Genomic DNA, 26,623 nt, shown 5'->3' on the forward strand with positions numbered 1-26,623 from the left:
GAGTCCCAACACCCCCCCTCCCGCCCCCCAACCCCACAGCAGGGCACAGGCCTGGCCGTAGCAGCGCTTTATTAGAGGTGGTGCAGCCAGAGGAGCAGCTCTGGCCTCGCTGTTACTTCCACAGCTTCTTGATGGACATGTTCTTCTCGCTGTCCTTCTGCATCACCTGGGCACAAAGGAGACAACAGTTGGGTACATCCCAGCATGCAGTCCCCACTTGGGTGCTAATAACCCCCAAACCCCACGCCAGCCCTGCATGGGCGCTGTCACCTCCCTGCCCTCCTCCCATGTCACTCACATGGGGACAACACCCTTAAATTTTAGACTGGTTGGGTTGGGCCTTAAAGCTCCTCCAGCTCCAACCCCTGCCACGGGCAGGGACCCCTTCCACTGGAGCAGCTTGCTCCAAGCCCCTGTGTCCAACCTGGCCTTGAGCACTGCCAGGGATGGGGCAGCCACAGCTTCTCTGGGCACCCTGTGCCAGCGCCTCAGCACCCTCACAGGGAAGAGCTTCTGCCTAAGAGCTCAGCTCAGTCTCCCCTCGGGCAGGTTCAAGCCATTCCCCATGGCCTGTCCCTACAGGCCCTTGTCCCAAGCCCCTCTCCAGGTTTCCTGCAGCCCCTTTAGGCACTGGAGCTGCTCTCAGATCTCCCCTTCAGGAACCTTCTCTTCTCCAGGCTGCCCCAGCCCAGCTCTCTCAGCTTGGCTCCAGAGCAGAGCTGCTCCAGCCCTCGCAGCAGCAACATGGCCTCCTCTGGACTCACCCCAACAGCTCCACATCCCTCTCGTGCTGCTGCCCCAGAGCTGGATCAGGGCTGCAGGGCAGGGGTCTTAACCCTGCTGTCTGTCCCCAGAACTGACCCCAATCAAGTTTCGCACCTTCCAGGTCCTGGCAGACACCTCCTAGACCCATTTATGTCTCCCCAACAAGGAGCTGTTGCTGCAGGAACCCCCCCACCCCTCTTTTGCCTCCCCCACAGCACTTACCTTGGCAACAGCCATTTCAAAGTCTTCTTGCGTGACGTGCACCCGCCTCTCCCTCAGCGCGTACATGCCAGCCTCCGTGCACACCCCCTGCAAGGGACAGGGACGTCACCACCTGCCACTGCCCCCCTCTGCCAGCCCCAGTGCCACTGCAGAGCCCTGGCTCACCTTCACCTCCGCTCCTGACGCCCCTGGCATCAGCTCCGCGATCTTCCGCAGGTTGATGCCTCGTGTCAGGTTCATCTTCCGGGAGTGGATCTTGAGGATGTCCAGGCGGGCCTAGGGGAGAGCGGCAGCAACGCGAGGGCTGGAGCAGCAGGAATCGCTTCCAGGCAGGTTGGGGACGGGACGAGGGCCTCAGGGACCCCACCTACCTCCTCGTTGGGAGGAGGGAACTCGATCTTCCTGTCGATGCGGCCGGGGCGCAGCAGAGCCGAGTCCAGGATGTCGATGCGGTTTGTGGCCATGATCACCTGCACGGGGACAGCAACCATCACCATTGTGGCCGCTCCATGACCAGCAGGACACAGCCCTGGCCCCAAGGCAAGGATGGCACCCTCTGACCTTGATGTTTTTGGTGGCCTCGAAGCCATCGAGCTGGTTGAGGAGCTCCAGCATTGTGCGCTGCACCTCACTGTCCCCACCAGAGCCACCCTCCAGGCGGGAAGAGCCAATGGAGTCAATCTCATCCATGAAGATGATGGAGGGAGCGTGTTCCCGGGCCATCACAAACAGCTCCCGCACCATGCGGGCACCTGCAGGAAGCAGAGAGGGCTGAGCCCAGGCACATTAAGCTCCATCTGCCCCAGACCCCGTGCGAGAGGCTGGACCCGAGGCCACCCAGCACCACAAGAGCCACTTCCCCCTGCACCCCGTTACCTTCCCCAATGAATTTCTGCACCAGCTCCGAGCCCGAGACACGGATGAAGGTGCAGTCGGTGTGGTGGGCAACAGCCCTGGCCAGCAAGGTCTTGCCTGTGCCAGGGGGTCCATAGAGCAGTACACCCTGCAATGAGCATACAGACACCTCAGCACCCCATCCATGCTGCACGGGCAGCAGGGGAGACCCCCACAGGTGACACCAAAGAGTCCCCACCACAGATCCCCAGCACTTGCCTTGGGCTGAGCGATCCCCAGAGCCTCAAAGAGTTCAGGGTGCTTGACCGGCAGCTCGATCACCTCCTTGATCTCCTTAATCTGCTTGTCCAAGCCCCCTATCATCTCGTAAGTAGAATCTGGAACCTTCTCCACCATCATGAGGGACACGAGCGGGTCTACTTTGTTGGGCAGGATCTTGTGCAGAGTGTAGCTGTCATTGCGCAGGGCCACGCGGCAGTTTGGGGTCACCTGCAGCGAGCAGAGGGGAACTCAGCACCCCTGGGCAGGGCCAGGGCAGGCAGCTCCAGGCTTCCCATGTCCCCTCCCACATTCCCCGAACACTCACGTCATTAATGTCGATGTTCTTGTCCACATCCACCACGAACTTCCCCTCTGGGTGCACCTGGAAAGTGACAGTTGCCACCAGGAGTTCTCTCCCTCTCACGTGCCCAATAGCCACAATGGGTGCTTGGAGCAGCAGGAAGGAGCCAGGGAGTTCTGCCAACACCAAAGCCCTGCAGCCCCTCCTGTCCCCAGAAGGCCTATGCCAGCTGCCTCCCACCAGCAGTGTGGCCCAGGAGAGCTGCCACAATGTGCTCCTCTGGAGCAAAAAGGCCTCGTTTCCCATCTTTTAGGTGTTATATCCCCTCAGATCTCATGTTCGCACTCACTCCAAGCCCTGGGGGATCAAAGGGAGGGTCTGCCAGACCCCACCCCAGACCCGCTCACCCTCAGCCCCATACCTTGACAAGCACTTTCTTCTTGTCCATGGCTCTCACCACCTCCCCCACGTATGAGCCCTGCTCCTGCAGGAGCTGCAGCTCCTCCCGCAGCAGGCGCACTGCAGAGAGGGAGATGTCAGCACCAGCCACAAGAGACTGTGCCCATCCCAGCCCATGATGGAGAGGCAGCGCTTGCCACCACGGCTGGCAACCGGGCCAGGAGCCACCAGCCCCAGAGCCCCAGTGAGGAAGACAAGGGGAGCTGAGCCATACCTTTAGCATTCAACTCGTTCCTCTGTGCTTGCAGGCGCCGCAAGTTCTGGCTCTTCTCGTTCACGATGAGCTGTTGGGAGAACAGCTTCGCTGTGCCCTCAATATCCCATGCAGTGCTCACAGCAACCCAGCTCGGGCACCAACACAATGGCCTTTGTTTGGGACAGGTGCCTGCGGGGGAGAGCCCTTCCCAGCAGGGCACAGCTACACCCCACTGCCAGGAGGTCGCACTCATCTCGTGCTCCCCCACCACCAAAGGTTGTTGAGAGCACCTTGGGGCAGCGTTTCCTCCTCCCACCCCCGTGCAGGACACCCATAGCACAGCGCAGGCTGCGGGGGCCCCCAGTGCAAGCGTAGGGATGTGGCCACACAGCCCTGGCCGGGCACCTCATGTACGTCCAGGCCTGGCTCACCTGCAGCTCCTCGATCTTGGACAGGTAGTACTGCCGGAGCCCCGTGCCGCCCTTCCCGTCATCCATCTCCATCTGCGGGACAGCAGAGCTCAGCACCACAGGCCCTGCCCGCAAGGCCTGGCCATTCCACCCACTAGAGCAGGTTCAAGGCTGCACCCTGGCCTTGAGCACTGCCAGGGATGGGGCAGCCACAGCTTCTCTGGGCACCCTGTGCCAGCGCCTCAGCACCCTCACAGGCAATAATTTCCGCCCTGTATCCAACCTGAATTTCCCGTTTCGGTTTAAACCTCTCACCCGTTCCTTATCACTACATCCCCACACGAGAAGTCCCTCTCCAGCACCCGCAGTCCCACCACTGCCACCCACATCTCCCCCTTCTCCTGCAGCCTCCTCCCGCACCCCAGGCCCCGCTCACCCCTGTCCCCTCAGGGAGGCTGAGGCGAGACCCGCCGAGTCACGGCCCCCGCCAGGCCCCGACCACATGCGGTCGCAGCAGAGCCCCGCGGAAGCACGGCGCGGCCCGAGCACCCCGCGACCGTCCCCGCTTCGCTCCATCCCATCCCGGCCCGGCCGCACCTGCTCGGGGCCGTCCACCGCCATCTTCTCCGCCGGCATCGGGACCCGGCGCAGAGCCTGCCGACAACAAAGATGGCCGCCTCCCCCTTCCTTCTCGCACGCCGGGCGTGATAGCGTCACTTCCTGTGCCCGCACAGCGCCGCCAGCAGGGTGAGGAGAGCTCAGGTTGTGGCGTTGCCGCCATTTTGGTACGGTCAGAGCCGATTTCCCCGCACCGAGGGGGACAAGGACGGGTCTTGGCCCCCGGGCCTCCAGCGGAGGAGTAAGCCTCCGAGGGTACCGGTTGCGGCTCCCCCGTCTCCGGCCCAAGGCAGCCGGGGTACGGGGAGCCACACTCAACATGGTGGCCAAGGCGAGGAGAAGCGGAAGTCGGGCGGCTGGCGCGGGGCACGACGGGAAGGTTGTGAGGGCACGCGGTGGCGGCGGGGCCGGGGTTTGGACCGGGACCGAGGTCTGGACCGGACCGGGATCGGGATCGGGATCGGGATCGGGATTGGGATTGGGATTGGGATTGGGATCGGGATTGGGATCGGGATTGGGATTGGGATTGGGATCGGGACCGGGACTGGGATCGGGATCGGGACCGGGATCGTGTCGTGAGGTGGCTGCGGCATGGGCTGGGGAAGGGGGCTCCGGGCTGAGGGGACCCCGGGACAGGCCTCGGAGTGTCCCGGGGAGACGCTGGGGTTCGGCTGTGGAGGTCCCGGGGGCCACCGGCCCGGCCCTGGCTCACCCGGCCTGATCCCTGCAGGTCCCAGCCGGCAGCTGACGGAGGGTCCGGGTCCCGCGGGGGGCCCTGTGCCGGGCCGCCATGGGCAAGAAGAGCAAGCTGGGCAAGAGCCGGCGGGACAAGTTCTACCACCTGGCCAAGGAGACGGGTGAGGGGTGCGGGACCGGGCTGGGGGTGCCTGCGGTAACCGCGACCCCTGCTAACCCGTGACCCCCGCTTCTGCATCCCACAGGCTTTCGGTCCCGCTCCTCCTTCAAGCTTCTCCAGCTCAATAGGAAGTTCCAGTTCCTGCAGAAGGCCCGGGTGCTGCTGGACCTGTGCGCGGCCCCCGGCGGGTGGTGAGTGGTGTCCGGGCCCGGTCACAGCCCAGTGCTGCCCCGGGGCGTTGTAACAAAGCGGCTTGTGTGTTTTCTGTTGTTGTGGCTCTGCCCTTGGTACCAAAGCTGATCCCAGCCCCCTTGACAGAATAGCTCAATGCTGGGGGGCTCTCCTGCCATCCTGCTGTAGCTCTGTTTCTCTGTCCTTTCCAGGCTGCAGGTGGCTTCCAAATTCATGCCGGTTTCCAGCTTGATCATTGGTGAGTGTTGGGACACAGCAGGAGCAGACTGAGGCAGGAGCCTCCAACACAGTGCCTGGATGTAGCCAAAGAAGGGGATGCTGGGTTTGGGATCCTGGTGGAGAGAGAGAATGGGTGGGGAAGCCAAGCTCGGTTTTGAGAGGATGCAGTCAGCATTCACGTCTTTTCCCAGGGGTGGACTTGGTCCCCATCAAGCCCATTCCCAACGTGGTGACGCTGCAGGAGGACATCACCACTGAGAAGTGCCGCCAGGTATGAACCTGTCTCCCCTACCCCGAGCCTCACGTGCCAGCCTGGTCTGCAGTGGGCGTGGGCATCACCCTGCCTGCTCAGCTGGGGCTCCTTGGGGGTCAGACAGAGGCAGAGGCTGAGCTGACATGGACAGGGGGTGCTGCCTTGTGTGGGGGTTAGTGGGACAAACACGTGTCCCTGTCCCGCAGGCCCTGCGCAAGGAGCTGCAGACATGGAAGGTGGATGTGGTGCTGAACGATGGAGCACCCAACGTGGGAGCCAGCTGGGTGCATGATGCCTATTCCCAAGGTGGGGTCTGCCTGGGCATGGTACGGTCTGGGGGCTACAAGGGTGGGCACATCCCATAGCCCAGCAGGGTAGGGTGGCAGTGGGATGCAGAGTGGGACAGGGAGCTGGTCACTGGGGAAAGTGATGACCACTGACTGCTCTTATCCTCTGCTCCAGCCAACCTGACCCTCATGGCCCTGCGACTGGCCTGTGATTTCCTTTGCAAGGGTGGCTGGTTCATCACCAAGGTTTTCCGTTCCCGGGACTACCAGCCCCTCCTCTGGATCTTCCAGCAGTTCTTCAGCAAGGTCCAGGCCACCAAGCCCCAAGCATCCCGCAATGAGTCTGCTGAGATCTTCGTGGTGTGCCAGGGTGAGTGGGCAGGGGGGACCTGCAGCTGCTGAAATGGGGCTGGGAAAAGCCTGCTGTTAGCTCTGATTTCTCCATCCCAGGTTATCAGGCTCCAGACAAAATCGACAGCAAGTTCTTTGACCCAAAATATGCTTTCAAGGAGGTGGAAGTTCAGACTAAGTCCGTTAGTGAGCTGGTCAGCAAGAAGAAGCCAAAGGTATGAGTAAGGCCGAAGACACAAATGGGGCTGGGGACTGGGGCCAAAGACGTTGTAATAAGCAAAGTCACGCAGGAAAATGAAAGCTCTGAGGATTCAAAGTGGTGGAAGACCCAGTTCGGGGGAGGTTTGCAGCCTCAGAAGGGGGTGCAGTGATGGGGAAATGGTGATACAAGTTGTGAAGCTGGGGATGAACCAGTAAAACCCTCCCTGCAATGGCTGGTCACTGGGTTTGTGTCTCTGTGAGGTGTTGTTAGGACACAGGACAGCAAAGACACTGTCAAGTGGCCTCAGCTGGGCATGGGCCTGACACAGACCTCTATCACCTCTCAGTCTGGGGTGGACTGGGAGACACTGTGGAGCTGGTGGGTTGAGGCTGGTGACTTGCCTCATCCCTTGGTCATGCAGGCATGTTTAGGTGGACACGCAGCAAGACATGAGTTACCTGCCATCGTTCAGCCTTTAAGGGTGATTGAAGCTGCACCTATGGCTCATACCACTCCCTCCTGTAGGCAGAAGGCTATGCAGATGGGGACATGACCCTCTACCACCGCTTCACCCTGATGGACTTCCTCAAGGCTCCCAACCCGGTGGACTTCCTCTCCAAGGCCAACGAGGTGAGGACCCGAAGTGAAGGGGGACCTTGGTGGCCCCTGAGGCCTCCCGAGGAGCACAGAGCAATGCAAAGAAGGAGCCAGGTGCCCCAGCTATGGCTCTGTCTGTAGCAGCAGGGGTGAAGCTCAGGGGGATCAGCTCTTTCCCTCTGCTCTGCCCAGATCACACTGGGGGATGGTGAGCTGGAGAATCACAGCTCCACCACGGAGGAGCTGCGGCAGTGCTGCAAGGACATCCGTGTGCTGGGAAGGAAAGAGCTCAGGTACTGGGGGTGACTGGGGCAGGCTGGCTGCTGGCCCTGGTGGCTGTCTCTGACTCTCTGCCTCCCCACACAGAGCTCTGCTGAACTGGAGGACAAAGTTGCGGAGGTTTTTGGCCAAAAAGCTGAAGGAGCAGGCAAAGGAGCTGGATATCAAGTAGGGACAGCAAGGGTTGCCCCAGAGCTCTAGTGTGGTGGGATGGGTCTGCCACCAGGAGAGGTGGTCTAAGCTCCCTCCTTTTGGCAGCCTGAGCTCCGGGGAAGAAGAGGAAGGCAAAGAGGAGGAGAGGAAGGAGAAGAAGACATTGCCAGAAGCTGCAGCTGATGAGGTGGCGAAAGAGGAAGAGGAGGAGGTAGAGCTGGCATTGGCAGAGATGAAGGCTAAGGAGTTGGCAGAGTTAAAGAGGTAAAAGAATCTCACATGAGGAGAGGGGGGGAAGCACGGGAGGCTCCAGCCATGGGCACAGAGTGTGGCAGTGTCAGACCCTGACCCTCTGCTGACAGCAGGTGGGGTCTGGGGTCCTGAGGGTCATCTGCTCCTCCAAGCAGGGGAAGCAGTTGTTCCAAGCTGGAACAGGCCCCTTATGTCCCCACTGGGGACCCCTCACAGGGAGATCACAGTGCTGTGAGGGAGATCTGTCACTGATGTGGCAGTGGATGTGGATTGGAGATGTGGAGGGGGTGGCAGGGGTAGGCAGGGTGTAGCCTCGGTCCTTTGCCTCTTCCAGAAAGAAGAAGAAGATCCTGAAGGAACAGCGGAAGCAGCGTGAGCGTGTGGAGCTGAAGATGGACCTCCCTGGTGTCTCCATTGCTGATGACGGTGACACCAGCATGTTCTCCCTCCGCACTATCCACAGAACACCGGTGTGTGGGGCAGGAGGGGGCCAGGCTCCCAGGGCTACTGGGGCTGGGACAGTGGTGGGCACGTGGCTAATAGGCTGTAACTTATGACTTGTTTTACTTGCGTTGCAGCTGCTGAACGAGGTGACCCGGGGGGACATGGCATCAGCGGACGCCCTTCTGGAGATAGGACCTGGGGACGATGACATTTATGTCTCAGATCAAGAAGGAGAGGACGATGTGTCCCTGGCCAGCGACCTGGACCCGGAGGAGCTGGTTGAGATAGAGGCCCGGCAGCGCCGGCTGGAGCGGGAAAGGCGAGAGCAGGGTGCAAAGAGGTGAGAGCAGGAGAGACCTCCCTGGGCAGAGAATCCAGCAGTGGGCACACCCCATCCTGGCTGGGAGGGTCTGATTCTGGTGCTGCTTGTAACAGGGTGAAGTTTAGGCAGAAGGAGGATGAGGAAGAAGAGGAGGAACAGGAGAATCCCCTGCTGGTACCCCTGGAGGAGAAGTCGGTGCTGGAGGAGCGGCAGACCAGCCTGTGGTTTGGGAAGGTGAGTCCTGCTGGGCTCGCAACAGCAGCCTCAGCCCAGCAGCTTCCCTGTGTCCCCTGACCTGCTGCTCCCCATCCCCAGGATGCCTTTGCTGGCATTGAAGATGATGCAGATGAGGAGCTGGAGCTGGGGCAGTCGCAGATGTTGGCTGAGAAACAGCGCGAGTCTCAGAAAGGTTAGTGGGGGCTGCGGGGGGCACAGAGCGACAGCCCCAAAGGCCCAGGCTGGGCACTGGATCACACCATGGTGGAGATACGGCTCTGAGCATGCCTGGGGATCTCCAGAGATTGTTTCCAACCTGTGCCATTACACAGTTAGCAAGCTGGGTATCTAGAGGAATGATCTGCAGTGGGGTTTGTCTCAACCCTTTCTCACCCAGTGATTCCTGTTCCCCAGACAAAGCAACAAGGAAGGAGCAGAAGAAGAAGGTGCCTCAGGAAGAAGTTCCATCTGAGCCCCCGCCTGCCACAGACACGGGACCTGACACTGGTAAAGTGCAGGATGAGCAGAGCAGTGATGATGATAGCAGCAGCAGCGATGAGGAGAGGTGAGGCCCGGGAGAGGGGTGGTCTGGATGTCCTCCCACAGCTCCACAGTTCTGGAGAGCTGGGAGGTGAGGTGAGCATCCCAGCCCTGACCACTCTCTTCTCTACAGGCCACTAACACCAGTGGGAAGGAAACGGGGCCGTGTTGAGCCATGTGGCTTTGAGGTGGTGCCCATTGAGAACCCATGTGAGTGCTGGGGGCTCCTGGACCCATGTGTGCCCAGTGATACTGTGTGAGTCCCTTTTTAGGGACTGGAGGCAGGGTCACACCAGGCTTTCCCAGGTCTGCTTCTAGATAGGCCACGCTTTAACCTGCCTGTATGTTGCAGTGAAAAGAGCCCGTGTCCTGGATGCAGAGGGCTTGGCCCTTGGCTCTGTCATCGCCACCTCCAAGAAGGCCAGGCGGGACTTGATTGATGATTCCTTCAACAGGTACTTGCTCTGCCAACAGGGGACAGGCAGATGGATTGGTGAGGAGACCCCACATCCTGCTTGCCCTCATCTGAGTCCCCCCCCAGGTATTCCTTCAATGAGGATGAGGGTGAGCTGCCAGCGTGGTTCACGGAAGAGGAGCAGCAGCACCGGCGCCGGCAGGTCCCAGTGGACCGGCAGACGGTCGAGGCCTATCGGCAGCGCTGGCGCGAGATCAACGCACGCCCCATCAAGAAGGTGGCAGAGGCCAAAGCCCGCAAGAAGCGGCGGGTGAGTGGGGCTGTGGACCTGTGTGTGTCTCCGTTCCCCCTCTCCCGGGTGCTCCATCCCTCCTCAAATCCCCCTTGTCTCTATCTCTCGCTGTCCCCACAGATGCTGAAGAAGATGGAGCAGATGAAGAAGAAAGCGGAGGCTGTGGTGAGCACAGTGGATATCTCGGAGCGGGAGAAGGTGGCCCAGCTGCGGCGGTGAGTGGTGAAGCTGAGGTCCAGATCCTGCCTGTTGTGCTGGGCTGGTTCATGATGCCTTGTTCCTGCAGCTACCCCACAGGGACAGCTCCTGTGTGTAACCCAGCAGTGTTGGTAGAGGCTGGGCTGGATCTGGGTGCACACTGAGGGGTGACAGAGAAAGCAAAGGAGCCCTATCTTGGGGCCAAACTGATGGAGCTGGGCCAGGGTCTCGGTCTCACCTTTTGCCATTCTCTCTCAGCATCTACAAGAAGGCTGGGCTGGCCAAGGAGAAGCGGCAGGTCACCTATCTGGTGGCTAAGAAAGGTGTGGGACCCCGCGTGCGCCGTCCTCCTGGGGTCAAGGGCCAGTTCAAGGTTGTTGACAGCCGCCTGAAGAAGGATGTGAGGGCTCAGAAGCGCAAAGAGCAGAAGAAGAAACGCCATAAATGACGTGGGACCAGCTCCATCCACAGGGAGGGACTCGGCTTGGGAGCAGCCGGCTCATCCTGCCACTCTGCCCCATCCTGAGGACAGGACTGTGACAGCCACACGTTGCTATTAGTTGGTGCCTTGATGTGACATTGCCTCCTGTCCTCTGGTGGGGCAGCGAGGGTTTATTTGGCCTCAGCGCTGCAGCATTGACGCCCTTCCAGCTCTGTCGCCATTGCTGACTCTTGTGGAGGTGGCACCAGCATCCACACCAGCCCTCACTGTCCCCTGGGAGGTTGTGGCTCAAGGGGACAGCTCCCTGGGCCATACTTGTCACCGAGCCCCCGGGCAGGTGTGTATCAAGGGTATGCACAGAGCAGCTCTGGTTACAGCAGAATTAAACCCTGGTCTGAGGTTGCACCGGGATGTGTCCTGCTTCCCTTCATCGCGTTTGACTGGCAGAGAGGATCCAGCCAGCAGCAGGGCCAGACCTGCACCCACGCTGTCCCAGCCAACGCAGTCCAGAGCAGTGCCCCCATCCCTGCAACCCCATCCCTGCCACCTTCCATCCCTGCGTCCCTCATCCCTGCCACTCTCCTCATGTGGGACCCTGCAAGTTTAGGAAACAAAGAGGAAAGCTGTGCTTGCGCCAGTGTGTTCATTTAGAGCCAGGCAGGATTCGGGGGACTGTGGCTTCTGCCTGTCAGCAGTGCCTGAATCCGGTTGCAGAGATGGTCCCTGCAGCCGTCACGGTTGCAGTGGTACCGTGTTAGTGCCAGGGATGGGAAGCACGGGGTCCTGGTGGGGTGGGAGCTGCTAAAGGGGGATGTGACAAAGTCCAGAGAGAGCTGTGAGCACCTCAGCCATGCTCTGCCCTCGTGGAGGGCCAGGGCTGGGGTCAGGGTGAGAGCAGAGGCCATCACCTGCCCTGGTTCTCAGTGGCTGAGGGAGTTGGGATGAGCGCAGGGTTCCAGCTGCCGGGCTTCAGGCTGTGCTGGAAGCTTCCCTACTGCCCATCAGCGTCTTCAACATGAGCTATGGGTGTGCTGAGAGGAGAGAGCCCCTGTCCCTCCAGCTGAGCCCCATCCCTTGGAGCTCAATGTCTCATCCCCTGTATGAGCCCAAATCCACGGATGGGGAGCTCCATAAGGAGCACAGGAGGACTGGGGGGGGGGGTGTGTCTAACCCCCTCAAAGAGGCACAGCTCCTCTCTGCACCCCGCAGCCTGGGTCCTCCCTGACTTCAACGTCCCAAGCTCTTCCCAGCAAGACCCCATCTGTTAATCCAGAGCTCCAGGCCCTCTCTCCTCCTCCATCCTGACTCCTGGCCCATCTTTCCCTGGCTCCAGGGGCTCAGCACAGGCCAGCTTGGCCCTTCAGGGTCAGTGGGTCCCCATCAGGGTCCTGGTGGTGGGGTGACCCTTCTGCCTTGTCAGGCTCAGCCCCTACCTGAGCTCCAGGGTACACTGTAGGCAGCATCCCTGCAACCACCTGCAGTGGGAAGGATGAGCTCAGGGTGAGCTGTTCCCGTTGGTGAGCCCAAGCTCATTAATGGGAATTGAATGAGGGAATTGAAAGCTCAGCCAGGCCCCCTCTGGGCCACTGTGGTGGCCACCAAGGCCCTGTCCCCAGCAGGGCTCACCCATCTCATAGCAGTCACACAGCATCACGGTGGCTGCCTTGGAGGCTCCTCACCGGGAAGTCCTGCGTGGTGGTGAAGGTGAAGGTGTCCTCCTCCTGTGTCAGCTGTGGAGACATCCCAAGGATGAGGTGCGACCATCCGTGATGGGGAAGCATCCCCACACCCCAGCACGCGGGGTCCTGCTCCTGTCCCCATGCACGAGGGGACACAGCCCCCTAACTCCTGGCAAGGAGAAGTGATGCCCTGAGAGGCGTGGGGATGAGCTACACCACGGAACTGACCGCACAGAGGCCTTGAAGAGGTCCTGGCTGCACAGAAACCTGTGCTGGGGTGCAGGGCCAGCATCCCTGCTCTGCTTCTGGGCTCCCCTTGGCTTTTCAGCTCAGCAGAGCAAAGGCTCTGCACATGAGGCAGCACCTACAATAAACCATCCCAGAGCCACCAGCCATGGGCAGTGACAGCCCACCGGCCCGGCCAGCAAACACATGCATGGGATGAGCCATGGACAGACAGGCACAGAGAGGGCTCACAGAGCTGCAGACACCCCAGGTGCTAGATGCAGGACGAGGAGAGGCAGGGACCTCGTGCCTCCACATGCAAGAGGACAATGGGGATGGCCACAGCCGCCTCCTCCAGGTGCTGGAACGCTGTAGACCTGCATCTGCTCGGCAGCGAGATCTTTGCTCTCCATCCAGTGAGCAAACAAGGGCTGGCCGAGGGACCTGCAGGTGCAGCCAGGGCAGTGTTTGCCCGCAGCCTCCGGGTTCAAGGCTCTTGATGGCCTTTGGTGATGTGAGGAAAGGTTCCCATAGGCTGTAGAGGTTCAAAACCAGGGGCAGGACCCCCGTAAACACGGGTTTGCTGGGAAAACACAGCAGGAGGGAGCAGGAATGAATCCCCAGACCGAAAGCAGGCAGCACATCCTGGGTACAGTGTGTGTGAGCTGGTGCCTCAGAAGGGCTTGTTTCCAGGTACTTCAGAGCTAGCCCAAAAGGAGCTGTTTGGGCTGGGTGCAGGGCTCAGGCTGTCTTTATGCCTGGTTTCCTCCAGCTGCATCAGCTCAGTTATGGGCACAGGTACAGAATGGTGCTGGCCTGGGAGCTGGACACCAGCCTGGGCACAGGCTCCTTATTTCCTAATGGGAATTTAGGGAAGTTGAGACAGCTCCATGGCTGCCATACAGTGCTCTGAGTGCAGTCCCCTTCCCTTTGAGGTATGGGGGGGGGCAGAGGCAGTGCTGCAGGAAGCCACGGATGGGGTGAACCTCTGTCCCATGGGCTGTCCCCATGGATGCAGCCCTGACCTCACCTCCCTGCCCTTCAGGAGCAGCCCCACACAGTCTCAGTGTCCAGAGGATGCTGGTCCCTGCCACCCCCATGGAGACAAGGTGGGAGCACGGCCCTGAGCCCATTCTGCTGCCCCAGGATGTGGGCATGGCTCAGTGCCCTGCAGGCATCCCGGGGATGGTTCCATGTGAAGAGGAGCTCAGGGCCATCAGCACAGGAGGCAGTGGGGACTGTGAGCAGTGAGGCCAAAGGGAGGTGGACTCAGGAGCAGGGCAGGCTCTGCCTCTGCTGTGGGGATGCTGAGGGGAAACAGCACATGGAGGACATGCCATTGGGTGCCTGAAGCAGGAGCCAGCGTCCCCCAGCCGCTCCTGACCAGGCACCACTGACCCCACGCTGTGCCGCTGCTTCTCTGCCTTGTTGCCAGCGCAACGAGTGCTCCCTCTGGTTTGGTCTCAGCTCTTTATTCAGCAAAGCAAAGTGAAGGTGCAGGCCCACTGACACATCACAGAGGTGCACGGGAGCGTTGTGCTCCAGACACAAAGCGTGGTTTGGGGTTGGCTTTGAGCAGGGGTGGTGGGAAAGAGCCTGAAGCAAGGGAGCTTCCCTGCAAGGCCAACATTTTGCTGCTCATCTTCCTCTTCGCTTATTCCCAGTTGCATTTTTCCTCATAGTTTCAGCCTGGCAGAGCATGGACAGGGTCAGGGCAGCCCTGAGCATCCTCTCCATGCCCAGCCATCAGGCTCGCACTGCTCTCCCAAGGTGTTTTGCCAGCTCTGGACCAGCCCAACTGCCCTGATCCCCTCTCCAAGGGATTGCCCAAGGGAAACCACAACTTCATGGTGGGGATCAGGGCTGGGATTTGGAGTCCTCATCTCAACCACGCTGCTTCAGGCTCCTGCTGGGTCTGGCGAAGGGGATGAAGGGATGGGAGAAGGCTGCCAGCCCTCGAGACCGTGGCTGTCAGGTGGGATAGGATGGGATCAGGAGCAGGAGGAGAGCCACGCACCTGCAGTTTTCCTTCACATCAGTCTTGGAGGCTTTAAAACCAGGAATACAGCAGGTATGAGACTGGGGTCAGTCAGCCTGCCCTTCTCTGTCCCAGAAATGCCTTTCTACCTCCAATAAACACCCTGCCTGGAGCCTGACCAGCAGCCCATCGGCTCTGATGGCCCATGACAGCTTAGGGCCACCCAGGCTGTCCTTAGAGCAGCCCCATGCACGGTATGATGAGAACATCGCACACCCAGCAGCCTCAAATGTACCAGTCTCACCCCAACAGGGAAGGGAAGGCACCATCCCTCTGATGGTGGGTGATGGTCCCACTAAGCATGGATGCACTTGGTGCACCCTGCAGCACCCACAAGCTCCATCCAGCCTGGCCAAGGGATGGGGAGATGCTCTGCTCTGCTCCGCTCCATGGGCAACTGCTTTGGGTGCAGCTCTGCTCCTGGCAAGAGGGTGGCACAAGCGCCTCTATGCTCACCTGCACCATAAGGAGCTTTGTTTCAGTGTCCATGTGCCCATGGGCTGGCATCACGGGCACCTCGGTGCCGCAGAGCTCCTCAGATTGCAGGGCCCTGGCGATGACGGTGACGTTCACCTTCCCTGTGGAGGGAGATGGGGACATGACGGTGATACTGCCTTGGGGGCTGCCTGCAGCTCAGAGCCACCCTGGGGACGTGGGGAAGGAGGAGGGTGCAATGGATGCAATGGGACAGAGAAATAGGGGGAAGAGATTGGAGGGTGGAGAAGGGAAAAGGAAAAGAGGGGAGAGGAAGCTGGGAGGGGGAGGAAAGGGTCAGAAAAGCAGTGACAAAGAGGCGGGTTTCAATCCTACCCCAGCCCCAGCCCTTTTCGTACCCGTGCTGGTGGCTCGCACGTCCCACTGGAAGGTCCTTGTTTCATCTGCACACACACAAACACCGTTCGCCTCATCCGAGCCCGCCGGCACCTCCAGCTCCACCGACTCCACCAGCATCACCCGGACCTGCCGGACCACAGCTCCCTCAGCCACCACCGGGCCCCCAACCCAGAGCCCCCTGCCCGGCACCGCTCACCCTCAGGCAGTGCTGCAGGAGGTTGAAGACGGTGGCCACGAGGGTGAAGGCTTCGTGCTGGACCACGGTGTAGGGCAGCACCAGCTCCACGAAGAAGGGCTTGAAGGTTGTGATGGTGGTGGCAGGGGCCAGCCCCAAGCCCAGAGGGGATGTGCAGAGCATCCCTGCTTCCCACTCGGTGGTGATATTGGGCACCGGCATTGTCACCTCCGCAGAGCCATGGTCCCTGCAGGGAGGTAGGAGATGGACAGGTTGTACACGATGGGTCCGATGGGCAGAGCCAGCAGAAGGAGCACGGCAACCCCTTCCTCTGGGTGTTGGGGACCATTGGTGGCCATCATACACGTGGAGATGGGCAGAGGCACCATCAGAGTCTTAGGGCATCCCCTGCCTACAGGACAGACTGCCCAGTCTCTCCTAGGCTCAGTGCTGAGGTCCAAGGGAAGGGGCTGAACATGTCTCAGTGTCACTCCTGATATACGAACACTGAACCGGAGCTCTGGGCACTGCACCCAGCGCTGAAGCTGGTGCAGTTACCTGAGGTCTGCTGGGGCTCCTTACTCACCCCACAGGCACCAGCTCCCACAGCCACGTTTCCAGGAAGCCCATCTGCATCCCTGGCTCCTTCGGGACATCTGCCAGAAGATCAGCCTCCAGCTCCGGTCCTGCAAACGGGCATGACCTGAACGTGCTGCCAGGAAGGATGCAAAGAGGCAGGATGCCTCCGGCCATTCTTCCGCAGCCAGCACTGAGGTTGTTACAGACCCTCCCCACTCACCTTGGGCGCTCAATGGACAGCCCAGCTCCGCGTTGGTGGCAGTTTTCAAACCTGCATCCTGAAACAGAGCACATGAGAGAGACCAGCAACCACGGCGAGCCCACAGATCCCCACATGCCTTTTCCATCCCTCTCAGATGCCAGGAACCGAAGCCCCATGGCAGAACAGAGCTCCTGAAGATCAGATCCCCCCCCGCCACACTGTAATGGGAGTGCAGGAGAGGAATATTTGTGCCGGGAGAAGCTGCTGCATCAGGGAGAGCTGGGAAGGACGCGGTGCAGCTGCTCTTCCTGCTCCAATCCCAAACAGCCCCGACCCCGGGTTTGCTGCCAGTGGGAGAAACGCACCCCTCAGAAAGCAGGGGAATGCCGGGACGATCTTTTCTGTTTGCTCCAAGCACAGATTTGTGATGGGAAGAGCAGAGCTTAGCCCCTGCCCTGTGGAATGCTGCAGGGCCTGAGCTGGCAGATGTGTGTGGCCTGAGCTGGTCTCTGAGCACACACACTGGCTGGGCAAAGGACCGGGTGTTCCCAGCCCCCTAAGGAGGAAGAGGAGTGTGAGGAAGGGCTGGAGGGCTCATACCGTAAACAGGCTATAGGAGCCTGGCTGGGCATCAGGCGGCAGGACCCGCCAGCTCCTCGGTTTGCGGCGGCAGGTCCTCCTCTTCCCTGGCACATCGTAACAGTTAATGGATGGAAGGGCCAAAATTACGCCTTCATACGGGCACCTCGGGTTCCGAGATGAAATAGGTTCTTCAAGGTCAAAAATGTAGGTGGATCCAGAAAACGTTGGAAGTGAGTTATAGACCTAAACCGAACACATGAGCTTTGGGTGAGAAAGACAGGAAACGCTCCTGGCCCGGTTCCAACCCCTTTTGCCCCTGTCACTGCCCCAAAGCTTCTGCACCTCCCTGGGCATCATAGTGATGCCACCAGCCCCAGCCCTTTCACTGGGACCTGTCACTTCCCCATCTCTCTTCTCCCCAAGGGCAGCGATGCTTCCCAAGGTCCCTGTTTGTCCTCCCCTAAAATCATAGAATCATAGAAGCTTTGGGTTGGAAAGGACCAAAGATCATCCAGTTCCAGCCCGCTGCCATGGGCAGGGATGCCTCACACTAGACCATGTCGCCCAGGGCTCTGTCCAACCTGGCCATGGACACTGCCAGCAATGGTTCCCTGGATAACCTGTTCCAGTGCCTCAGCACCCTCACAGAGAAGAACTGCTTCCCTATGGCTAAGCTGAACCTGTTTCAGTTTGAACCCATCACCCCTCGTCCTATTGCTACAGTCCCCACTATCCAGCAGCAAGCTCAGGACCAGCCTAGCACTGAGGTTACTCCAGCCTCACCACGTCGGGGTTGAGCCTGCCCTTGCCCTTGCTGCTGGAGGACTGTCCACGTTGATCCACGGCATAGACAGCACAGAGTGAGCCCGGGGCTGCCTGCACCTTCATGTGGAGCCGGGAGCCCACCACAGCCCTCTGCTCCGAGAAGGACAGGTTCACCTGGAGAGCAGGGAAGCCTTTGGGTTAGGGGAGAGGGGAGCTGGTTGCCCGTAGCTGGGCACCATCCCAGAGGACTGAGATCAAAGCCAGGAGATGCTTTGCAGCAGCAACAGGAATAGGAGAGGAAGGAAAACCCCTCCTTGAAAGGAGAGCCTGGGCCCAGCCGCTTGCAGGGGGTGAGGAAGGGCTCAGAGCCCCCATCTCCCCCCCGAGCCCAGCAGGCTCCGCTCACCTCGCTGCGGAAGCACTTGGCCACCTCGAGCTTGGTGCTGTCGGCCACCACCTCGCTGCTGGGCAGCACCACGTAGCCCAGCACCTTGGCTGCGGGCGCCAGCTCGGGGCCGATGGGCAGCTCCAGGGAGAAGGAGCCGCTGAGCCCTGGGCAGTGCAAAGGGAAGGGAGTGAGGAGCAGACACGGAGCAGAGCCCTGCACAGCCCCACGCACTCCAGGACCTACCGGCATCTGCAGGCAGCTCCTTCCTGAGCACCGTGGCGATGGTCCCCTTGGCCAGGACCTGCAGAGGAGGAGGTGGAAACAACAGAACCTGTGCTGGGTGGGGAAGAGGCACGAGGAGATGAGGGGAGGCTGCGGAGGATGCTCAGGGACAGACTATGAGAGCAACGTGGGATGGAAATGGTGCCCCCAGACCTGACAGCTCCAGAGTCCATCCCTGAGTCCAGGAGTACCTGCCCAGGGCTGGCTGGAAATGAATTCTGCTGGAGGGGCAGATCCTCCTCCCCTGAGCTCTGCCTTTCCTGCAGCTTCCCCTCTCTCCCCAGGTTGAAGGCTCACCAGCAAGACCACATCCAGGCTCTGCTGCTTGCTCCCCATGGCCTTCGCATCAAACGAGTAATCCACGCTGAGCTGCAGGGGCTGGCCGCAGGGCAGCTCCTTGGTCACCCTGTGTATCTTCAGGAAACTTGCGGTGCCCACAGAGACGGCGTACACGTGGCGAGGAGCACTTTTGTAGTTGGGATACTCCAGGTTTTCATCCTCAGAGGCTGCAGTTTTGACCTCACCCTGAAGGGTGGAAATCAAGGCTGTCAATGGCAAAGATGAGCTCAGCAGCAGAGCTCAGTAGGGGCGGAAAGCCACCCTGTGACTGCCACGCTCTTTGCTGTGACATCCCTGCAGGAGCACGCAAAGAAACACAATCCAGGTGTGCTCAGCACCCAAAAGCGTAGAGCTGCGTGCCATCACGGGGCTTGTCCAAAGGACACTCAAAGGGGCAGCCAGTGGATGGCAAGAGGAGGCAGGTATCTATATGCTGATAAAGCATCTCAGAACTCCCTGATCCTGCGCCCAAGTGGTGAAGGTGGAAAGGATCCTGACTTTGGCAGTGAAGAATGAGAACAGTAAGGCACAGAGAAGGAATTAGAGGGAGAACTTTGCAGAATGCACGAACAGTGGGAGTAGAGCCTTTTCCCAGCACAGGAGGCAGGAAGGGTGCTGAGATCTGTAGGGTTTGACTGGCATCAAGGCTTTAAACAGGGTTAATACACACGTGGAGCTCTTCACCATGGGATGCTCTGGGTGCACAAAGACCAAATGTGGTCAAAGGGAGGCTGGAAGATTTGACGTAAAAACTCTGTCATTTTTACCGAAATCCGGGTGTCTGAGGGGAAATGGATCACTTACATGCATGGAGACCCTGTCCTTCCAACCAGAGGTGTCCAGCTCGAAGGAGGCTCTCCCTGACCCATCCGTGAGCAGGGTTTTTCCTTGGATTTCTCCAGTATCAACCATCAGCAGGAGCTCCTTCTCCGTTAGGGCAGAGCCGTTAATTCCCTTCAGCAGCATCTGCACCAGGAGGGAAGGGGAGATGCTGGGTGGGATAACAGGGTTGGAGGTCTGAGGGAGTGGGATTGGGTGCAGCGAGAGCCCTGCAGGGCACAGGGACACCCCCCCACCACCACCCTTACCGTCCCAGTGTAGGGGACCCCAGGCTTGTAGAATTTATCACCGCTTTCAAATGCTATGATGATCTCTTCATCCACAATCATACAGCTCTTGTTCGCTGCGTGCTGCATCCCTGCGGAAAGGAGAAGCACTCAGCACCGTGTCCTTGCGATTCCCACCAGGAAAGATGGGTCAGATGGTCTCAAGCACGCAGCGGCACACGTTCTGCTGTCTCTGCAAGTGGCCGTATGAAACAAAGCTCTTCTCTTGCAGGCAGTGGCTAAGGGGCAAGTTTGCACAGTGCAGGGCCATACAGATTGGGCAACGAATGCAAAGATGGAGTCATAGAATCATGGAATGGTTTGGGTTGGAAAGAACCTCAAGATCATCCAGTTCCAACCCCCCTGCCATGGACAGGGACACCTCTCACTAAACCATCTCACCCAAGGCCCTGTGTCCAACCTGGCCTTGAACACCGCCAGGGACGGAGCATTTACCAGGGATGGAGCATTTACCAGTTCTCTGGGCACCCTGTGCCAGCGGCTCAGCACCCTCACGGTAAAGAGCTTCTTCGTTAGATCCAACCTGAACTTCCCCTGTTCCAGTTTGAACCCATCACCCCTTGTCCTGTCACTCCAGTCCCTGATGAAGGACCCTCTGCAGCATCCTTTTAGGTCCTCAGGTGAGAAAGGATCAAGAGCGTGAGCAGGACCATGCTCTGTGCGCTACCCAAATAGCAAGCTTTACCCTAAAGTGCCCCTCTTCATGGTTGCAAGCAACCAGAAGAGGCCACTTGCAGCTGCATTGTGCTGCCATTAGGCTTCTTACTTGACTCCAAGGATGTGTCTAGCAAACCCTAACACACAAAACACACAACCAATGTGACAGATTATAACTAGATTCAAAGCCAGAAAGACCTTCTAAGACCAATAGTACCCTGGTAGCTTCCCAAGCACTACTCAAGCACACCAACTAGTCTGCAGGGAGGCAGAGGGAGGTGAGGTGGATGATGGAGGGATATGTGGGGAGAGGATGCTGGAAGGGGAAGAAACTCCTCATCAGCCTTCAGACCTCGGGGACTGCTCCAGCAGTCAGGAATAGCGGGGAAAATGACATCAAAGCAAGCATGGGCACAGAGGGACTGGTGGAAAGGGATGCGAAGGACAGGGATCCTGGGGCCAGCCAAGCAGAGCAGTTGTGCCACATCCTTCAGGTGCCACCACCCCAGGACATCACCGGGGGCTGTCAGCATCGCTGTGCTCACCAGTGCCCTCCTCCAGCAGTGACACAAACGCGTGGAGCTGATCCTCGTAGTCCAGGCTGGTCAGGTTGAAGGAAGTGGCCGGCACCTCGGTGGAGAAGCAGCCGTTCCTCCCAGTCTGAATGAGAGACACTCATGGTGGAATCACAGAACCACAGCACGGGTTGGGTTGAAGGGACCTTAAAGCTCCTCCAGCTCCAACCCCTGCCACGGGCAGGGACCCCTTCCACTGGAGCAGCTTGCTCCAAGCCCCTGTGTCCAACCTGGCCTTGAGCACTGCCAGGGATGGGGCAGCCACAGCTTCTCTGGGCACCCTGTGCCAGCACCTCAGCACCCTCACAGGGAACAGCTTCTGCCTAAGAGCTCATCTCAACCTCCAGTGTCATCAGTGCCTGCTGTCATCCTTTGGCTCTCAGCTGCTGCTGTTTCCCTCCATCCTGTCCTGCAACACTTGGATCCTGAAAACTTGCCCCCCAGGGCTGGTGCTGCACCCTGCCATGCAGCTGCCTGTCCCATCCCTGCCCACCCTGGCCCGAGGACCATCCCAAGCGCCCTTGCTTGGCTCCTTTGCCTGCTCTGGGATGAGTACAAGGTCCTGCACCGGGGTCGGAGCAATCCCAGGCACAGCTACAGACTGGGCAAAGAAGAGATTCAGAGCAGCCCTGCAGAGAAGGACTTGCGGGTGCTGGTCGATGAGAAAATGAACAGGAGCCGGCTGCAGTGTGCGCTCGCAGCCCAGAAACCAACCGGATCCTGGGCTGCATCCAAAGGAGCGTGACCAGCAGGGTGAAGGAGGTGATCCTGCCCCTCTGCTCTGCTCTTGTGAGACCTCACCTGGAGCATTGTGTGCAGTTCTGGTGTCCTCAACACAAAAAGGACATGGAGCTGTTGGAACAAGTCCAGAGGAGGCCACGAGGATGCTCAGGGGCTGGAGCACCTCCCGTATGAAGACAGGCTGAGGAAGTTGGGGCTGTTCAGCCTGGGGAAGAGAAGCGGCGTGGAGACCTCAGAGCAGCCTTCCAGTACCTGAAGGGGGCCTGTAGGGATGCTGGGGAGGGGCTCTTCATCAGGGACTGTAGTGACAGGACAAGGGGTGATGGGTTCAAACTGAAACAGGGGAAGTTCAGGTTAGATCTAAGGCAGAAGCTCTTCCCTGTGAGGGTGCTGAGGCGCTGGCACAGGGTGCCCAGAGAAGCTGTGGCTGCCCCATCCCTGGCAGTGCTCAAGGCCAGGTTGGACAGAGGAGCTTGGGTGACATGGTCTAGTGAAAGGCATCCCTGCCCATGACAAGGGACTGGAACTAGAAGATCTTAAGGTCCTTTCTAACCCAAACTGTTCTATGATTCTCTGACTCTGGCTTTGCAGCAGTTTCACGTGAGAGCCAGATGACCTCGTGATGCTCAAATGATGCACCCAGCCATCATCAGCCCGAGCACCCCAGACTGGAGAAAGGCTGTTAGGACCAGCGCCCATGTGCCTTCTCCCTCTCCTGCTGCCCTCACCTGACCCCTAAGCTCAACACAGGTCATCGTAGGTGTGTTCAGGACAGCAACAGAGCTGTAGAACTGGCACAGCCTGGCCTCAGCTCTGCCGCGGAAGGTTTTCCCGGATGGGTACCTGTTGGGAGGGAGCAGGAACGGGAGCAGATGGGGAAGATGCGAAGGCAGCATCACCCCAGGAGCAGGCAGCTTTGCTGCTCTCCAACTCACAGCCCGCACACATCCAGTGGGATCTTCTCATCCTTTTCTGTCACAAAGCGGGGCAGCCGGATCAGCACTTCAAAGTCAGGCCATCCTGGGGGGGGGAGGATGGGATTGCTCCCATTTCTTCCTTCCTTGGTTTCTTGCCATTCCATGAGATGGCTCCCAAACACCCTGCGTGAAGCCCAGCCTTCATCCCCACGCACCGGAGTCCTTCACAGTGAATTGGTGAAAGCTGGCCTCCATGGTGATGGTGTAGGTGCCCAGGGCCGGCTCTGCACCCAGCGAGAAGGACAGGTCCACGATGCCCTGCTGCGGGCTCACCTCCTGCCACTCCGCCACAGGGTTCTCGTTGGGATCCTGCACATGGGGATGTGTGGCATCAGCTCATGGAGACAAAGACAGGGCATGGGGTGGTGCAGGTGGGTTGACAACCTCAAGGACTCAGGTCACCCAGGGTATCCTAGCAAGAAGCAGGGGTTTTGCCCTGACATCACCTCAGAGCATCCCTGGGGACATCACCTCTCCAGAAGGAAAGTTCCCCCCCCTGGGTGCTGTTTTGTCTGAGCTCCAGCCTGGTTACAGCAGCCAGAGCTGGCAGGGGGTGCTCCAGCCTGGACTGCTTGCTCAAGGGCTTCTCCAGTTAGGGTCAAAGTCTCGGTAGCAATAGCCACTGCCACCTTCATTTGTGTAACCTCCCAGAGGACACGCTGTCTCGAAGGCAGACAGAAACCTCACTCTTAATGGGCTGGGAATCATAGAATCCCAGCCTGGTTTGTGTTGGAAGGGTCCTCAAAGCTCCTCCAGCTCCAACCCCTGCCACGGGCAGGGACCCCTTCCACTGGAGCAGCTTGCTCCAAGCCTGTGTCCAACCTGGCCTTGAGCACTGCCAGGGATGGGGCAGCCACAGCTTCTCTGGGCACCCTGTGCCAGCGCCTCAGCACCCTCACAGGGAACAGCTTCTGCCTAAGATCTACCCAAGCCCTTATGCCCACTCTAACTTCTCTCAACACCCGCAGCAAGGATGCTCCTTGTTCCCAGCATCACACGCATGCTGGGGGCCCATTGCTCCTCCCAAGGGAGCCGACAGGCTGCCACAGGGTGACAACTCACCTGCACGACCACCAAGGGAATCTGCAAAGAAAGAGAGAAGCATTTAGCATGGTCAAAGCGCAGAGAGTTGAGCTCGTGCCTAAAGGAGGGGCTGAGCCGCTCTCCTGGTTCCCTGCAGCCCCTTCAGGCACTGGAGCTGCTCTCAGGTCTCCCCTTCAGGAGCCTTCTCTTCTCCAGGCTGCCCCAGCCCAGCTCTCTCAGCCTGGCTCCAGAGCAGAGCTGCTCCAGCCCTCGCAGCATCCCCATGGCCTCCTCTGGCCTCATCCAACAACTCCACGTCCCTCCTGTGCTGCTGCCCCAGAGCTGGATCAGGACGGCAGGGGGGGGTCTCCCCAGAGCACAGCAGAAGGGCAGGATCCCCTCCTTTGACCATACCCCACATCCTGTCAGTGGTTTGGGGAATTCCATCCCTGCATCCATCTCCTCCATACTTATGGAGACACTGAAGATTTTGCCACTGCTGCCAAGACTATGGGGACTCCACTGCCTCCAACCCCCCCGTGCCCCGAGCCCATCTCACCTCTCTGTTGTCAGCAATGAGGTTTTGATCCAAATGGACAATTCGAATCTTCACTGGAGAGAGCAAAGGCAGGAGCAGGAGTGAGCGCTACAGCCTGGGAGTGAGCGCTACAGCCTGGCACCCAAACCTGGGCATCCCATCCCAAGAGCCTGGGAGCTCTTCCAGCTCCTCCTGCCCCTCACCAGTTTGTCCGGGCTCATAGACATCCTTGTCTGTCTGCACCAAGGCCCTCAGCTCCAGAGCTTTCACCACGACTGTCCTCTGCTCGGAGACCTGCAGGGAGCCTCCCTGGATGGAGATGTGAAGATGCGCAGCCTCGTACATCCAGGCAGGAGCAGTAGAAATCTGCCCTCAGGGAAACACCAGAAATGGTTTCAAAGCCTTTATTTTGGATGCCAGTGCAACACCAAACCCGTCCCACTGACCCCTGAAGGCACCAGGGACCTGCTATGCACGGGAAGACGATGCTCCCAAGGTCCCCATGCATGCTCCATGTCCCTCCACTCTTCCCTTCACTCTTGGCCATCCAGATGGACCCCAGTCCCCTCCCCGTTCCCCCAGCCCGGCTATGGCAGAGGGGCTGCGACTCACGTTGGGGAAGCGGGGCCAGTTCAGCTGGAGGATCTCATTGCCCTGCTCCTCCAGGGTGACGTTGGGGACTCCGAGCTGGCTTGCCAGGTGCAGGGTCACCCGCACGGGCTCATCCAGGCCCATGAGGTGGATGTGCACTTTGCCCGGGTATGGGTAGTAGAGCGTGGAAGGGAAGAGCACCAGGTAGTGCCTGGAGAGGGGACACCTTGGCAGGGGAGGAGGCCACCAAATCCCAGTGCTCCCCTCCACGCCAGACTCTCAAGGCAAAGGATGCCGGAGGTTTTCTAGCCCTGGATGCTCTCTACAGGGCTACGCCACCCAGCCTTGCACCCATGCACCCATGGAGGCTGGTCAGAGCACAGACCAGAGCAGAGCCCACCTTGGGAAAGAGCTGCGGGGTTGATCTGCAGGAGGAGGAAAGGCTTTGCTCATCCTCCAGCTTGTGTGAGAGGTGGCATCATCTGCACCAGTGCAGCCCAGAGACACCAACCCCAGGGACAAAGTCTTCTTATGGGGACAACCACCACCCTGAAGCACCCCAACCAGCCCCATGGCTAGCACTGTCACACCACCGAGACCACCCGCCATCCCACAGGCATGGACAGGCAGACACAGAGAGGGCTTACGGCTTTGCAGATGCTCCAGCTGTGAGATACAGGGTGCAGAGCAGCAGGCAGGGCAGGGCGGCTGCAGACCCCATCCTTGGAGGACCAAGGTGGTCCCAGAGGCCTCGTGCTGGGTTTTTGTCCTCTCCTCAAGCTTTCATCTCCCTGCTGGCAGCAAACAAAAGCCAAGCGAGGTCTGTGTCTAGGAGCCAGCCATCCAGCCAGGACAATGTTTAACCACCAGACCCGAGCTTTGATGGGTTCAAGGCTCTGGGCAGCCAAACACCACTCATAGTGGTGGGACTGCTGAGTCAGCTCGGAGCTGATGGCCTGACGGCACACAGGGAGCACAGGGAATAACGGGTCCTTCTGGGAAGTGAGATCTTCATATGTACACTGCCCCTGACCATGTCCATGGGACAGTTCTTTATCCAGTGAGTTGCTGCTCATGGGAAGCCTCTATTGTGTGCCGTCTGGGTGGATGATTGCCACGGCTTTGCAGAGGTTCCTCCATAAAGAACCAGGCACTCCAAGAGCAGGAACGATGCCAGCCTGGAGCCCTGTGCCCTTGTTTGCTCTTGGCTTGCACATCTTGTTTGAAGACGGGAGGTGAAGGCTGCCAGCCCTGCAACCAGCACTGGGGACAGCCACGCGCTGCCTTTCCCCCTGCCCTACTGTCACCATGGGGTGGCTGGGACAGGAGCTGCTCTGTTGGGAAGGAGCCAGTCGATGCTCAGAGCCATCCCTGGCTGCAGGGAACGGACAAGGGGGGGTAGCAGATGATGGACGGGTCTGGTTATGCCATGGTCTGGAGGCAATGGGGAGATCCCTCCTGTTCATCCAGCTCCAACCCCTGCCACGGGCAGGGACCCCTTCCACTGGAGCAGTTTGCTCCAAGCCCCTGTGTCCAACCTGGCCTTGAGCACTGCCAGGGATGGAGCAGCCACAGCTTCTCTGGGCACCCTGTGCCAGCGCCTCAGCACCCTCACAGGGAAGAGCTTCTGCCTAAGAGCTCAGCTCAGTCTCCCCTCGGGCAGGTTCAAGCCATTCCCCTTGGCCTGTCCCTACAGGCCCTTGTCCCAA

The 26,623-nt window shown here is 59.6% G+C and overlaps 3 protein-coding genes across 6 annotated transcripts; 1 reads left to right on the forward strand and 2 right to left on the reverse strand.

Annotated features, from left to right (window-relative positions):
* Positions 1 to 52: 52 nt before the first annotated feature.
* Positions 53 to 4,175, reverse strand: PSMC5 (proteasome 26S subunit, ATPase 5). Its single transcript, XM_065699383.1, has 12 exons — positions 4,067 to 4,175; positions 3,491 to 3,562; positions 3,078 to 3,147; positions 2,826 to 2,923; positions 2,429 to 2,485; positions 2,101 to 2,331; positions 1,864 to 1,990; positions 1,549 to 1,739; positions 1,359 to 1,457; positions 1,153 to 1,263; positions 988 to 1,074; positions 53 to 166 (listed from the first exon to the last, which is right to left on the reverse strand). Exons 1-12 carry the CDS (start codon positions 4,103 to 4,105, stop codon positions 113 to 115), a joined length of 1,236 nt encoding a protein of 411 aa, XP_065555455.1. The 5' UTR covers positions 4,106 to 4,175; the 3' UTR covers positions 53 to 112.
* A 116-nt stretch (positions 4,176 to 4,291) lies between these two features.
* On the forward strand, positions 4,292 to 11,002 carry FTSJ3 (FtsJ RNA 2'-O-methyltransferase 3). 2 transcript variants are annotated; one of them, XM_065699381.1, is made up of 22 exons: positions 4,292 to 4,517; positions 4,818 to 4,944; positions 5,029 to 5,134; positions 5,327 to 5,373; positions 5,546 to 5,625; positions 5,814 to 5,913; positions 6,070 to 6,264; positions 6,345 to 6,460; positions 6,973 to 7,077; positions 7,237 to 7,337; positions 7,411 to 7,491; positions 7,582 to 7,740; positions 8,063 to 8,198; positions 8,307 to 8,512; positions 8,608 to 8,728; positions 8,810 to 8,903; positions 9,125 to 9,275; positions 9,384 to 9,460; positions 9,603 to 9,705; positions 9,792 to 9,975; positions 10,078 to 10,172; positions 10,414 to 11,002. In XM_065699381.1, the coding sequence occupies exons 2-22, from the start codon at positions 4,878 to 4,880 to the stop codon at positions 10,601 to 10,603; spliced, it is 2,514 nt and encodes an 837-aa protein (XP_065555453.1). In that variant the 5' UTR covers positions 4,292 to 4,517; positions 4,818 to 4,877; the 3' UTR covers positions 10,604 to 11,002. The 2 variants fall into 2 exon arrangements, with proteins under 2 accessions (XP_065555453.1, XP_065555454.1); XM_065699382.1 differs by having other exon boundaries at positions 4,292 to 4,466.
* Positions 11,003 to 13,957: 2,955 nt separating this feature from the next.
* Positions 13,958 to 25,767, reverse strand: LOC136024147 (alpha-2-macroglobulin-like protein 1). Of its 3 annotated transcripts, XM_065699281.1 has the most exons (23): positions 25,562 to 25,766; positions 24,936 to 25,125; positions 24,527 to 24,689; positions 24,345 to 24,397; positions 23,825 to 23,845; positions 22,918 to 23,071; positions 22,721 to 22,805; positions 22,514 to 22,628; positions 21,015 to 21,129; positions 19,774 to 19,883; positions 19,490 to 19,651; positions 18,644 to 18,871; positions 18,308 to 18,365; positions 18,083 to 18,228; positions 17,695 to 17,850; positions 16,930 to 17,154; positions 16,348 to 16,405; positions 16,135 to 16,234; positions 15,570 to 15,795; positions 15,373 to 15,499; positions 14,996 to 15,117; positions 14,519 to 14,549; positions 13,958 to 14,416 (listed from the first exon to the last, which is right to left on the reverse strand). In XM_065699281.1, exons 1-22 carry the CDS (start codon positions 25,633 to 25,635, stop codon positions 14,532 to 14,534), a joined length of 2,706 nt encoding a protein of 901 aa, XP_065555353.1. In that variant the 5' UTR covers positions 25,636 to 25,766; the 3' UTR covers positions 13,958 to 14,416; positions 14,519 to 14,531. The 3 variants fall into 3 exon arrangements, with proteins under 3 accessions (XP_065555353.1, XP_065555352.1, XP_065555355.1); XM_065699280.1 differs by lacking the exon at positions 14,519 to 14,549 and having other exon boundaries at positions 13,958 to 14,469; positions 25,562 to 25,767; XM_065699283.1 differs by lacking the exons at positions 14,519 to 14,549; positions 22,514 to 22,628; positions 22,721 to 22,805; positions 22,918 to 23,071 and having other exon boundaries at positions 13,958 to 14,469; positions 25,562 to 25,767.
* Between the last annotated feature and the right edge of the window lie 856 nt (positions 25,768 to 26,623).

This window comes from Lathamus discolor, chromosome 20, assembly GCF_037157495.1.
Source record: "Lathamus discolor isolate bLatDis1 chromosome 20, bLatDis1.hap1, whole genome shotgun sequence".
NCBI lineage: Eukaryota > Metazoa > Chordata > Aves > Psittaciformes > Psittacidae > Lathamus > Lathamus discolor.

What these genes read in the sequence shown, in the direction of transcription:
- PSMC5 (XM_065699383.1), bottom strand. Translation starts at nt 4,105, where the DNA reads ATGCCGGCGGAGAAGATGGCGGTGGACGGCCCCGAGCAG. An exon ending in TGGGGATCGCTCAGCCCAAG is followed by an intron (nt 1,991 to 2,100) that starts GCAAGTGCTGGG and finishes TGCTCATTGCAG; the next exon opens with GGTGTACTGCTCTATGGACC. An exon ending in TTGAAATGGCTGTTGCCAAG is followed by an intron (nt 167 to 987) that starts GTAAGTGCTGTG and finishes CTTTGTGCCCAG; the next exon opens with GTGATGCAGAAGGACAGCGA.
- FTSJ3 (XM_065699381.1), top strand. Translation starts at nt 4,878, where the DNA reads ATGGGCAAGAAGAGCAAGCTGGGCAAGAGCCGGCGGGACAAGTTCTAC. An exon ending in CCACCTGGCCAAGGAGACGG is followed by an intron (nt 4,945 to 5,028) that starts GTGAGGGGTGCG and finishes TGCATCCCACAG; the next exon opens with GCTTTCGGTCCCGCTCCTCC. An exon ending in AAGGTGGCCCAGCTGCGGCG is followed by an intron (nt 10,173 to 10,413) that starts GTGAGTGGTGAA and finishes ATTCTCTCTCAG; the next exon opens with CATCTACAAGAAGGCTGGGC.
- LOC136024147 (XM_065699280.1), bottom strand. Translation starts at nt 25,635, where the DNA reads ATGGGGTCTGCAGCCGCCCTGCCCTGCCTGCTGCTCTGCACCCTGTAT. An exon ending in GTGTTGAGCTTAGGGGTCAG is followed by an intron (nt 21,130 to 22,513) that starts GTGAGGGCAGCA and finishes TCTCTCATTCAG; the next exon opens with ACTGGGAGGAACGGCTGCTT. An exon ending in AGGACAGGGTCTCCATGCAT is followed by an intron (nt 18,872 to 19,489) that starts GTAAGTGATCCA and finishes TCCACCCTTCAG; the next exon opens with GGTGAGGTCAAAACTGCAGC.